Source organism: Juglans microcarpa x Juglans regia, chromosome 3D (assembly GCF_004785595.1).
Source record: "Juglans microcarpa x Juglans regia isolate MS1-56 chromosome 3D, Jm3101_v1.0, whole genome shotgun sequence".
In the NCBI taxonomy this organism is placed as follows: domain Eukaryota; kingdom Viridiplantae; phylum Streptophyta; class Magnoliopsida; order Fagales; family Juglandaceae; genus Juglans; species Juglans microcarpa x Juglans regia.
Genome location: NC_054598.1, coordinates 27006044 through 27019250, shown reverse-complemented (window position 1 = coordinate 27019250; position 13207 = coordinate 27006044). Strand labels below are relative to the sequence as shown.

The 13207-nt window shown below is 40.8% G+C and overlaps 1 protein-coding gene across 1 annotated transcript; it reads right to left on the bottom strand.

Moving 5' to 3' along the window:
- Positions 1-9873: 9873 nt before the first annotated feature.
- Positions 9874-12474, bottom strand: LOC121253889 (pectinesterase-like). The gene is made up of 2 exons (XM_041153817.1): positions 11500-12474; positions 9874-10950 (listed from the first exon to the last, which is right to left on the bottom strand). Exons 1-2 carry the CDS (start codon positions 12398-12400, stop codon positions 10259-10261), a joined length of 1593 nt encoding a protein of 530 aa, XP_041009751.1. The 5' UTR covers positions 12401-12474; the 3' UTR covers positions 9874-10258.
- Between the last annotated feature and the right edge of the window lie 733 nt (positions 12475-13207).

Below are 13207 nucleotides of genomic sequence, written 5' to 3'. Positions count from 1 at the left end.
GATAGGTCCGGATGCCTTAAGCTAACTCGCCTCTTTGGTTCCCCTGGAGTGGTAAGTTGTTAGACAGCTGAAGAGCTAGTCTGCTCTTCGCCGTGATGGGGGTCAGGGTGAGTTGTCCTACTCCGAGAGAGGGAGAAGTCATTCCAAGTTGGACTCTCCCTTTAGTTCCTCACGAGGAGGTAAGTCGGGCAGTTTGAGATTAAACCTGCTCCCGCCAATTGACAACACAAGGAAGGTAAGTGTCTGGTAGGATGGTGCTAATCTCGTTCTTCATTGTGGCGGAGGTTGGGGTAAGTTGTGGAGTAGCTGAGATGCTAAACACATTCTCCATCATGGAAGGGATAGAGCAGCCTTAAGCTGTAACTCATCCTTTTATGTCCCGCGAGGAGGTAAGTTGCTGAGCAATTTGAGAGTGGACTCCCTCCCGCTTGTTGACGACCACGGGGAAGGTAAGTGTCGGGCAACCAAAGGCTAGACCAGCTTTCTACCATGGGAGGGATAAAACAGCCTTAGGGCGTAACTCATCCCTTTTGGGTCCCACGAGGGACGTAAAATGTCGAGCAACTAAAGAGCTGGGTCTGCTATTCGCCAGGATGGGGTCAGGATAAGTTATTGGGAAGTTGAGAGGTTGGACTTGCTCTCCTCCATGGGGATGGTCGGGTCGCTGGAAGGGCTAGACCCACCTACTGAACCTTATAGGGAGGTAAGTTGTCGAGCAATTTGGTATTGGACCCGCTTCTAGCCTTTGATATCACAACGAAGGTAAGTTGTTGGCGAGGGAGATTGCACTCTTGGAGAAGGGAGTTGAGACATAGCTGGGGAGAGTATTTCTGGGCGAGACACAATTCATTCCTGGAAAACCATACTTTCATTAATAGAGTTTACATTGTTGGCCATGGTAATATAACTTACACGTTTTACACTTTTCAACAATAAAATTTTCACAGATGCTCGGCGTTCCAAAGGTGTGGCAGCTAGTTTCCTTGACAGTCTTGCAGCCAATAGGAGCCTTGGCAGTTGTGGGTCCTCCAATTAGGGACCCCAGTTCTCCTTCGTCATTGGTGATTATCCCTGCTTGCTTTAGCACCATGTCCCCTATCTTGAACACTCTTGGTCGTATGAACTTGTTAAAACCTCGTTCGACTCTCTTCTTATTGGCTATCGTCCTTATTTCTACTTTAAGCCTGACCTCTTCCAGCAAGTCAAGGTGCTATTTTAGTCGCTCATAGTTGGAGCTTTACTCAAAGTGTTTCACCTGTCGGTAGAGATCCCAACTTGGACGGGTGGCATCACCTCATTTCTGTAGGTGAGAGTGAAAGGAGTTTCTCTTGTCTAGGTTCTCACTCTGATCCTGTATGCCCACAATACACCAATGAGTTCTTCTTCCCAGATGTCTTTCCTGTTGTTGAGTTTCTTCTTGAGAATCCCCATCAACGTCTTATTGGTTGCTTTAACTTGCTTGTTGGATTGTGGGTGTCTTGGAGACGAATACCAAAATTTGATTCCTAGGTCCCTTCACCAGTCCTAGTAGTGGTCAGAGTCAAATTGTCTTCCGTTGTCCGATATGATGACGTAGGGGATGCCAAATCTATAGACGACCGTCTTCCACAAGAATCGGGTGATGTTGGTTGCTGTAATTGTTGCCAATGTTTCAGCCTCTATCCACTTAGTGAAGTAATCTACCACCACCACCACAAATTTTACTCCTCCTTTGCCTGGAGGAAGGGGGCCTACTAGGTCAACTCCCAATTGGGCGAACGGCCAAGGCGAGGTGATTGATGTCAACTCCTCAGGCGGGTAATGAGGTATCTTGAAGTATTCTTGACATTTCCTACACTTTCGAACGTAGTCTTCTCCATCTTGGAAGGCACAAGGCCAATAGTACCCTGCTCTCATTACCTTGCCTGCCAACGTCTTCTAGCTTCCCATTAGTTATCGAGTAGCTCATAGGCGTCTATATACTTGATTATGTCCAACGCCCACTCTAGGCTCCCGACTTTACCTCTACAGCTTCAATTGCCATGGCGGGTACCTCAATTGTTCTGACCATTGTTTGTCCTAGTAGAGGAGAATCTTCTTGCCCGGACGCAGCTCCAGCCAATTTGTCTGTCTTTTGGTTTTTAGCCCTCAGCACTTATTGGATATGAAAGTATTTGAAGTGGGAGAGCTCGCCTTTTATCAGCGCTTAGTACTTCTTCAATTTTTTGCTCTTTGTAACGAACTCTCCTCGTACTTGGTTGACCAGTACTTGAGAATCGGCCTGCACTTTTATCTCTTTGGCACCTAAAGTTCTGGCGATCATCAAACCAGAGAACAACGCCTCGTACTCTACCTCATTGTTGGTGGTTTAAAATGCAAACTTAATAGCATAATCATACTCTTCACCTGTATCTGTAACAATATGCACTCTACTCCCCCTCTAGCCCGGTAGGACGAACTGTCAACATAGACCTGTCAGGGTTTCACTGGAGGTACATGTTCGACTTTTTTGTGAGAAGCCAGTGAATTCTGCCATAAAATTTGTCAACACCTGTCCTTTATTAGCATTTCGGGGTACATATTCGATGTCAAACTCGCTTAGCTCCATTGCCTAGTTCTTGATGTCGAACTTGCTCAGCTCCACTGCCCAGTTCGTTAGGCACCCCGAGGCATCTTGTCTTTGTATGATCTTTTTCAGGGGGTTTCGAGTAGAACCTTCACTAGGTGAGCTTGGAAGTATGGGCGGAGTTGCCAGGTGGTTACCACTAAGGCAAAGGCAAGCTGGTCCATGCATGGAAATCTGGCATCTAGCTTGTGGTAGGCCCGGCTAGCGTAATACACCGACTTTTGCACCCCCCTTTGTCCCATACTAGGGTCGAGGAAGCTGCGTACGAGGAGACTACCAAGTACAGAATTAAGGTCTCCCCAAATCTGGGCTGGCTGAGTAATGGAAGGCTGATGAGGTATTTTTTGAGAGTCTCGAATGCTCAGTCACACTCGTCATCCCATATTCATACCTTCCACAACACCTTGAAAAATGGTAGGCATTTATCAATGGACCTCGACACGAGTCTGTTAAGGGCCACTACCCAATTGGTGAGTTTCTACACTTTGTTAATGTTTCAAGGTGGGGCATGTGGAGTATAACCTCCACTTTCTCTAGGTTAGCTTATATTCCCCATTCTGAAACCATGAAACCTAGGATCATCTCGGAGCCCACTCCAAGGCACACTTCGCATGGTTGTGTTTCATGTGGTATTGTCGTATTACTGCAAAGGTCTCATGGAGGTTAGAGAGGTGTCGTTCAGGAGCTCCACTCTTGACTAGCAGATCATCCACATAGAGCTCCATATTTCCCCTTATCTAATCTTTAAACATGCGGTTGACCAACCGCTAATAAGTGGCCCCCTCGTTTTTTATTCCAAACGGCATGGCCGAGTAGTAGTACAACCCTCTATCAGTGATGAACGAAATCTTCTCCTCATCATTGGGATTCATGCATATTTGGTTGTACCCAGAGTAGGCGTCCATAAAGCTCAACATGTGATGATGCAATGTATTCGACGATTAGATCGATGCGGGGTAGTGGGAAGCTATCCTTTGGATATGCCTTATTCAAGTTGGTGAAGTCGACGCACATTCTCCATTTTCCGTTTGGCTTCTTCAATGACACAACGTTGGACACCCAGTCTGGGTAATGTGCCTCCAGTACGAGGCTTGCAGAGAGTGACCGGTCAACCTTTATAGTTATGGCGGCGTTCTTCTCAGCACTGAAGTTTTAGCATTTCTGTCTAACCCCCTTGGCTTTAGGGTCCACGCTCAGGTGGTGTTGCATGATCTTTAGGTCGATCCCAGGTATATCCTTGTGACTCCAACCAAAAACACCCTGGTGTTTCGTGAGGAGTTGTTGTATGGCACATCTCATTTTGGGCGCCATTTCATTGCCCATCCTGGCTGTAGTTTCGAGGTGGCTTGGGTTTAGGGGGACTAACTCCAGTGACTCATTTGGCTCTACCTTCATGAGGGTCTGTACATCTCGGACCTCTACATCCATTGCGGCTTATTCAGGTGTTGGCGGAAGAATGTGATCATTCTCTGGGTGGTGGACTATGTGCACCCTGCCATTGCTTGGCTTCAATTCTTGTATGTAACACTCTTGTGCCAAAACTTGCTCACCTCAGGTTTCACCCACTCCCTGGGGGGTCGGGAAATTCATTTTTAAGTGATAGGTTGATGTCACCACCCTCAGGCAGTTGAGGGTGGGCCTGCCAAGTATGGTGTTGTATGATGAGGGAGCTTTTACCACTATGAAGTAAGCCATGGCTGAAGCTGTATAAGGGGCCTTCCCTACTAAGACAAATAGGGTGATGGTGCCTACCGGCTAGACCACATCCCTTGAGAACCTTTTCAACGACATGGGCACTGGCCGAAGATGGGCGGGATCAATCCCTATCTAGGTGAAGGCTTCCCAGAAAAGGATAACAGCGGAGTTGCCATTGTCGAAGATGATCATTCTGGTGGTAAAGTTGAAGCTTAGCATAGTTACTACTAGAGCATCATCGTGGGGGTCGAGAAGCCCCTCCTCCTCTTCCTCTTCGTGCTTGCCTTGCATGTGGCTTTTTGTCGGATGAGGTGGCACCCTCGCCAGCAAACCCTTTCATAATGGGTCTGATTTCACCCAATTGGGGGCCTTCTTGGGGCGGCGTTCAAGGCCGACCATGAGGTGGTCTCCATTTGGCCAATCTTTGTCTCAGGATTCATTCTCTCCTTGGTCTGTTGGACCTTTCTACACTTTTCTTCAGCGACCTTCTTCTCTGCTTCTGCTCTAGTCTCCAGCCAGGAGGGTACCAGGGTCTCGATCTCTTCTTTCTCCTCTTTCAAGGAAATGCAGTCCCCCGTGTTATGGGTGGTGGACTGGTGGTAGGTGCAATAACGATCATTATTGCTCCTATAGCCTACTTTTTGAGCAGTGGACAAGTCTTCTTTTTGGATAACGAGTGCTGCCAGGTCAAATCGAAACCCCAGACTGGCCTTGCCCTTGCCTGACGCCTTCCCCTTTCTATCGGCCTGCTTCAGTTCTTTCTTTCTAAGCTCAATCAAGGCCCAGAGTGTATCATCGGCATTGATAAAGTTATCGGCCTGATCCATAAATTCTCACACCATGGCAGGAGTTTTCCTAGCTAATTCCGCCATGAACAGGAACCGAGGCTATACTCCCTCTACCCGTGCTTCCAAAGTTATTTTCTCATCTTGGTCATTTGTTCTCATGTGCTCTTTGTTGAACCTAGACATGTATGCCTTTAGGCCTTTATCTTCCCCCTGCTTGAAGGTGAGGAGATATGTCGTATGGCATCTCCTCCTTCAGCTATGTCGTATGGCATCTCCTCCTTCAGCTTTCCATAAACTTTGTAAGGAACAGGTGGGCCAACTCCCCATAGCTATCAACGGTTTGGGCGTTAGAGACCTGAACCATACTCTGGCTGGTCCGATCAAAGTTAGTGAGAAGACCCTATAGGCTACTTCCCCTGGGAAGCCATGTAGAGTCATGTGGGCTCTGAAGGTCTCCAGGTGGTCAAGGGGGCCGCTTGTCCCCATCGTACATGTTCATAAGAGGAACTCGAAACTTGGGTGGTAGTGGCATGACCATTACCTCAGTGGTGTATGGCATGCTATTATTGGTCAGTAGCCGATCTACTGACGATGACGTACCCATCCTCTTCACCATCTCTTCATACTTCCCTTTAAGGTTACGCAACTTGCTCTGCATGTTCCTCCTTTCTTCATCCGCGTCGCCTCCTCCTACGTTTCTAAATTCCACATGTTCAATGTTGCTTGGTTCCGCCTCTTTTTTTTGTCCGTTGATGGCTACTCTGAGCGTTTCATTCTCATTTTGGAGGGTTTCTACTTCGGTAGTTAGCTTTCCCACTAGTTGTTCCATCACCACGAGCTTGGCTTCCATGTTTGCTGATGTCGCTTCTTTTTGTCCCCGAGTTTTTTGAGAACGGGTTATCGTAGGCATACGAAAGACATGTAAAGTCTATAGAGATCCCACAGACAGCGCCACTGTTAACGTCGTGTTTCGTATACCTTTGGGTTGGGTTCCAGCAACTCGAGTCTGGGCCTTTACACCTACACACTCATGAAAACAGAGAAAGGGGGAGAGCCGGGTGGAGGCTAGGGAGTTTCCAATGCTTAAGTTGGTATCTCTCCATAGTAGTTTGTGCAAGAGTGCCAGAGCTTAGAGGGAGTTATTCGTACCTGGGGGTCGACTATTATACGAGATTTTTGGGTGGAGACATCCCATACCTTGCCTTAGGGGGCTCATGACGCATCAACTATTTTTTGGTCAAAATCCTATACTGCGATGTGGCTCTTGGAGTGGTGCCATTAATGCGGCGTAGAGTCTAGGGAGCAGCGCCATTAATGCGGTGTGGCTTGCTAACTAAACTTTATCCTGCGAGTGATCATTGACGAGTCTCTCCATACCTACTGTCAAGAAATCGAGGGTCGTCAGCATCTCTTGCCCACCTGCTTGTACAGGTTCTCGAGAGCTAAGCGTTACTGGGGTGTGTTAGGGCGGCGAGTCCCATAGGTCCCAATCGTTCATTTTTCCTGCGTGGGGGTTGCTTCATGAGTTGGTTTTCTTATGGGTTGAGTGCTCCACAAAGGCCCAGTGACTTCTCTTAAAGGATGGTTGTTGGGCCGGGTTGGGCTCTTGCCCCCTTCCCCTTTTCCCAAGGTCCCTCATGTGCTTGTTACTCTGGCCTACAAGAGGGAAAGTCCCCTTACAACCATATTAATCCTTTTGGGGATAGTATGATCCCATGGTAACGAGTGTATGGTGTGCCTGTAGCTTTCTAACTCATTGGGCCCATTACATGGGCTTCTTACTTTGTACCATTGGGCCCGTCTAATAGAGATTAAAATGACTCTCCAAACATGGATATGCATGTGTGTGTGTGTGTGTGTTTGTGTGTCTATATATACATATATATGTTTTAACTAGGGTTGTAATTAATCTGAGCCGAGTCGATCTTTTAGGTTACCGAGTCGAGCTTGAGTAAAATAACTCGATCTAATTCAAGCTCAAGTTGATCAAACACGAGTTTAAGCCGAGTTGAGTTATTATTCAAGTTTTGCTTATACTCTTTTAAATATTTATTTATATAGTTTTGAATGAATTGAATAATTAAAAATACAAATTACAAAAAATATTCTAATGAAATTTTTACAAGTAATATATAAACTCTATATGGAATTATAAGATTACATGTAATACTTTTATGAATACATTTCTCACATGGTTCTTACATTGTAGTACATGAAACTATTATATAAGTCCTACATACTAACTATTATACATATGATAAAATAGCTACTATAATCTAATCACTTAAGTACTTAATTAACTAACGTATAATAATGGACTATATTCAATATATATATAGGTATAAATGATGACTATGTATAATTAAGTAACTTGGTTATATACTACATATTTAATTATAAAGGGTTACTATATATATTATTAAATTTAATATGTATAGAAGCACACATATATATATATAAGAATATTAATATATAGAAATAAATTATACATATATATGTATAATAGTTGAGCTAATGAGTCGAATCGGACCTTAACGAGTCTTAACTAAGTTGAGTCGAGTTTAATCTAATATTTATTATTTACTAATTGAGCAAGTTTCTCTTTCACGATCGAGGAATTTTTTTTTTTTTTAACGAGTTGAGCTCAATTTGATTTTAATTAAATGAGCATCAAGAGAGTAATCATACATACTGGTTTATTTATAACCCTGATTTTAACTATGTTATTAATTATTATAGGAATATATAACATATAGGAGAGAATTTTTAACCATACGAATTTTTCAAAGTCTATAAGTCATAAAAAAAAAAAAAACACAATTATTTTGGAACAAATGTTAAGTTAATCGACCGGCATTTTCTCCGAATATATAATTCCATCTCCAAATCGGAACCCGACACAAACTACATGGTCACAATTTCCCCACTTTTAAGTCGCTATGGCCTATTCGTGACGGCATTTGATAATCCTTCTGAAAAGAAGTCCCTCGATCACTAATTAGATTCTTTTACTCTTTTTTTTCCATGAATATTATATATATTCAAAATTTATGAGCCATTTTTTCTATTTAGCTTCTTATATTATATTATTTTAAAATTTAAATTTGTTAGCTTAATTTAAAAAGAATAATTCAATTTGAAAGTCTTTACACACCACACAGACCATCTACGTTATATAATCAGATTTGTAGATAAATTTTAAATTTTAAATTTTACAAATTAAATTATTCTAGTACGTACGTAGATGGTCATGTGTGGTGTAAAAGTCTTCAAATAGTACCATTAAAAAAGAATCCATCCTATTAAGGTCATTTTTTGGACGTTACAATCACCGGTGAACATATCATGATCATCTGGAATTAAGATATCAAATGGGGATACAACCATACAAGGACTTACGTAGTTAGAATATTATGAAGTCCACGTCATTAACAAGGATTAGGAGGAGATAATCCACTGTGTAAACATCAGATTCCAAAAAGGTAGCCTCTTAATTTTTGAGAAAAACCCATTCTTTCTTGTTGGTTAGTGTGTACGTACACCATTTGCTTTGTCAGCTTTGTCTTGCTTTATTACATTTTAGTGCAAGTCTAATCGCATACAACTAAGGTGTTTGGTCGACAAAAACGCTTGAGCTTGTGTAAGAAGTTAGACATACTTATCATAGGGCCATACTAAAACCTACCAATTATTTATAGAAGATGTATTTTGAATGAAAAATGTTATTTGTACTTATTATTTATATAATAATATATGCTGATTTGTAAGGTATTAATATGCTGAAAATTATAAAATTCAAAATTCAAATTTGGAATATAAAAGAAAAACTGATAGAATGGATATTGTAGGTAAAAGTATAACTACATATAACACATAAAAAGAAAACTATTGATTGTATATATTTTATGCCGCTATATAACTATATGAAGTTAATTTTTTGGCTAAAGCATAGGAGCTTGTAGATATAAGTTCAAAAGGATTGTGTAGTATTTGTGTATTTTACGACTGTATTTAGTATTATTGATTTATAAATCGTGATGACATATATGCAATTATAAAATTAATGAAGTAGTTAGCAGGTGATTAAGTTTAAATTAAGCCGAAAAATAAATAAGTAGATAAAATATTACCTTTGACGAGAAATATCTTTGGCTGGCTTGACAATGAGCTAGCTAGCTTGCTTGTCATGCTCGGTACTGTGGAGCTCTTGCTTTTGTTTGTTTTCTATTTTTAAAAACAAAAAGTGGATTAAGCTAATTAAGTAAGAGGTTTATCAGTTTCATCGTGATCATCAAAACGTCAAATGTTAATAACCCATTAATTAATATCAGCAGCCACGACGTTATAATTAATGAAGACAATTAAACATGATCATATGGCCAAAGCAGCTCCCACGTCGTTAATTAATTTGGTACGTACGTATACGTATCCATGCATTAAAAAAGGAGAAATATTATAGATATAAAGAGATTATATAAAATAAATCTATAAACTGACGTGATTTTATTAGATCTACTTTGTAATAAAAGTAACTTTATAATCTGACATACTATATTATGCCACACGGCCCACATCAATTTGTAAGTTTATTTTTATGTATTCCCTATATGACTAAAGTATTTTCTTTAAAAAAATATCAATTAACTATATATCTGTATATGTACTTCATTTCATTATATATATAACTATATAAATTAAATAAGCCATGCATGCGTATGTATATTAATTAATCCGTTATTTTTTTCATGAATAATCATGAGAAAGAGAACAATATTTTCTAATCAATTATATATAATCTATATAGCAAGCTTTTCAAACCATACAATATATTACACACAATTTCCTTGGTTTCACACGTATGTACTGATGACCAACGATTTGGCCTGACGTACAAATTGACCACCCAAGCTAGCATCTTAGAACCAGTGCCCATAAAGTAGCACCCAACATAAACTACATGACAACTTCTCCACTTTTCAGGTCAGAATGAAAAGTAGACACATTTACGAGGCCCACCAATATCGTTTCCAAGAAAACGAAAGCTCTTAGCTAGCTAAGTACCTCCGTTAGATAAGATACCCCATCTGTTATAGACTAGTAGAGGAAGCACTATTTCTCTTTCTAGAAAATAAATAAATAATATATAGATATTTATACACGAACTTGTACATCAAAGACCACCCTCAAATGGGACACCAGTCCCCGCAATCCATGATTCTCCGGACAAAAAGTTGCCCACGGTAAAGCGTGCAGCCTCTGTCGGGTTCGTTATAACGTGATATCCAGGCCACTTGACCCTCCCTGATGTGCCAGCAGCACCCCCAGTGTTCTCATATTCACCATAATAAAGAGTACTCAAAGCAAAGTCTCCACTCCATGGAAGCCAACCTGCAGGGTTTATCAAACTGTCTAAATTACTCTGCATGAATACAGTTCTGGAGTATTCTTTCCATGGCCTCCCCAGATAAGTCTCAACTGAGTCTTGTACAGGTCTCAAATCTCCTGCAGCCGTGACACGAGAATTATGGATGATGATGCCGGTATTCTCATTAGGGTCGGTTCTAGCTTGCGCAGTGATGGTGTTTTTTTGACCGCTTAAGGGTTTTCTCACGTAGATGTTGCAGTTTTGGATGACAACCACGGCGTCCCCAAATATGAAGTCTTGGGTGCCGTAAATGTCGCAGTCTCGGTAGAACTGGCGCTGCGAGTACACGTACAAGGTGTCTTGGTAGCCCTTGAAGCTGCAGCGGTAGAAAACAGAGAAGTCCCCACCTGACCGGAGTGCAACGGCTTGGTGGTTTTGCGGTCCTGCCGTGTTCTCAAAAGTTATGTCTCGGGCGATGAAGCGGTCCCCGGTAATTGCTGAGAGGAGAATGATTTTAAATAAGAACTATTAATATATATGTATATATCTGGAAAATTATCAACAGCAGTATTTTTTTTTTTTCCTTATTCAGTTGTTGGTGAAATTTGTTGAAATTTTACTTTCAGGTAAAATATTAACTACGAGTGTCGAAATTCGTTTTTAATCCGTTTAGGGTTGGCTTTTATAATGATCATTATAAAAGCCAACCATGTGAACGAAGGATGTACTTTTAGTGTTTACATGAAAAAAAAAAAAAAAACAGTTGTATACATGATATGTGTGTATGTAGATGTAGTTATACACGTGGCATATACGCATACGCGCGTAAACTCGGTCCACCCAGAAATATTATTGTTTGTGTAACTATATTATATATATATATATATATATATTATTGTTTGTGTATATTGACTTACTCATGGCAAGGGTCTAAGAAGTTTTAAGAACTTTTGTGCAAGTCTACCATGCATGATTGAAAGTGCAACTATTTTCCAGTTAAAACTATGGAAAGTTGCAAACTTTCATAATCAAACAACTTGACTTACCAAAAGTTGCTGATCTAAAAGTTGTCGTGCCACCTTGAACGTTCCCATTACCGGTAACAATCGTGGCTCCAATCCCATCCCCAATAATCATTATATTCGAGTTCTTGATCTCAACACTTTCTTTGTAAATTCCAGCTTTCACGTGTATGATAACTCTCCTCGAACCACTAGCGGATGCATCCACGGCATCGGATATGGTGGTGTAATCTCCAGACCCATCTTTGGCCACCACAATATCAGCTTTTGGTGCAGTCCCTGATGATTGGAGAAGCTTTCTTTCAGCAGCAGAAACCCATGTTGGGAATAATCCATCGGAAAGCAAGCGTCGGCCACCAAGTATATTCTTTTTGCCATTTAACATCGTTGATGATAAAGCCGCGGCCTTCTGTACTGCGAGCGTATTGCTAAGAAGTTTTGAGAAGTTGCTTAGCAGTATATTTGGAAATGATTCTAGATTAGAAGACATGTTGAGATCGACGAAACCATTTTTGCATGTGTGGTGATTTGCGAGTGATGCACTTATCCAGGTTAATGCATCGGTTGGATTGTTGGTGCTCATGGAGCGGTTAAGCTGGAAAACCGTATCCTCGTAGAGCTCCAGACAATCATTCCAAGCCAACCTCCCCGGCTTAAGGAATGAATTCAAATCCATGACTGAGATAAGCCGATGGGCTTCAATAGCTTGGTTCAATGTCACCTTATGCACTAAGTCATGAAATTCGAGCCCTGTTTCGTCTAGGGACGTTGATGGGAGATTGTAGTTGTTGATGAAGTGATTGCATACTTCTGGGTATGGGGTTTGGCTGCATGATGTAATCATCGCACCATGCACTAGCCTAATAAATAAAATTACAAGAGATGCAATTGAGAAAGCTAGGGCAATATGCTTGTTCATCATCATGAAGAACTAAGGTTTTGTACTTGAGCGAGGGATTTTTTTTCTGTAGTTGGAAATCTGAATGCTTTGCAGATGGCAAGGAAAGGTTCAATATATATAGGCCACAAATGTACGGGCATGGCTTGGTAGTACGTGGGTGTCACGTTGTGCAAAACATTGGAGACCCGTTAGGGCTTGTTTTCAAAGTAAATAATGGGTTGGGGGCCATGCATACGGTGTTTGCGTGAAACAAGAATCTTACTGTAGGTTTATTAATTATTTTCTTTTTGAATTTCCCATGCAGTATTAGAAACTTATGGTTGGTTTTAAATACCACCTCGGACTTTTATATATTGAAGCAATGCGATCGTTTCAAGCCATTATAGATAGGGTTGCTAGTTCTCTTCAGTCTTATTTGTAGTGTGTCAAGTTATGAGTATGAGATTATATAAATGATCACAATATATACAAGTTATTTAGGTGCAGTTTGGATAGTGAGATGAGATGAGATGATTGTGGATAAAAGTTGAATAAAATATTGTTAAAATATTATTTTTTAATATTATTATTATTTTGAGATGATATTATTATTATCTCACCTATTTATTTTTTAATATTATTATTATTTTTTAGATGAAATACTTTCACCATCCAAACGGGACCATTAAATGGTTCAGACTCTAAAATTATATTAACATGATCCATACAAATAATAGGTGATATGACACGACTGGTATAACCAATTTAATAATAAACTCTTATTGGGTTAATTTGAACATGACCCGCTTCAACTCGTTTAACTTGTTTTATACAAATGAGTTTAGCTTATAC

What these genes read in the sequence shown, in the direction of transcription:
- LOC121253889 (XM_041153817.1), bottom strand. Translation starts at nt 12,400, where the DNA reads ATGATGATGAACAAGCATATTGCCCTAGCTTTCTCAATTGCATCTCTT. An exon ending in TTTTAGATCAGCAACTTTTG is followed by an intron (nt 10,951 to 11,499) that starts GTAAGTCAAGTT and finishes TTCTCCTCTCAG; the next exon opens with CAATTACCGGGGACCGCTTC.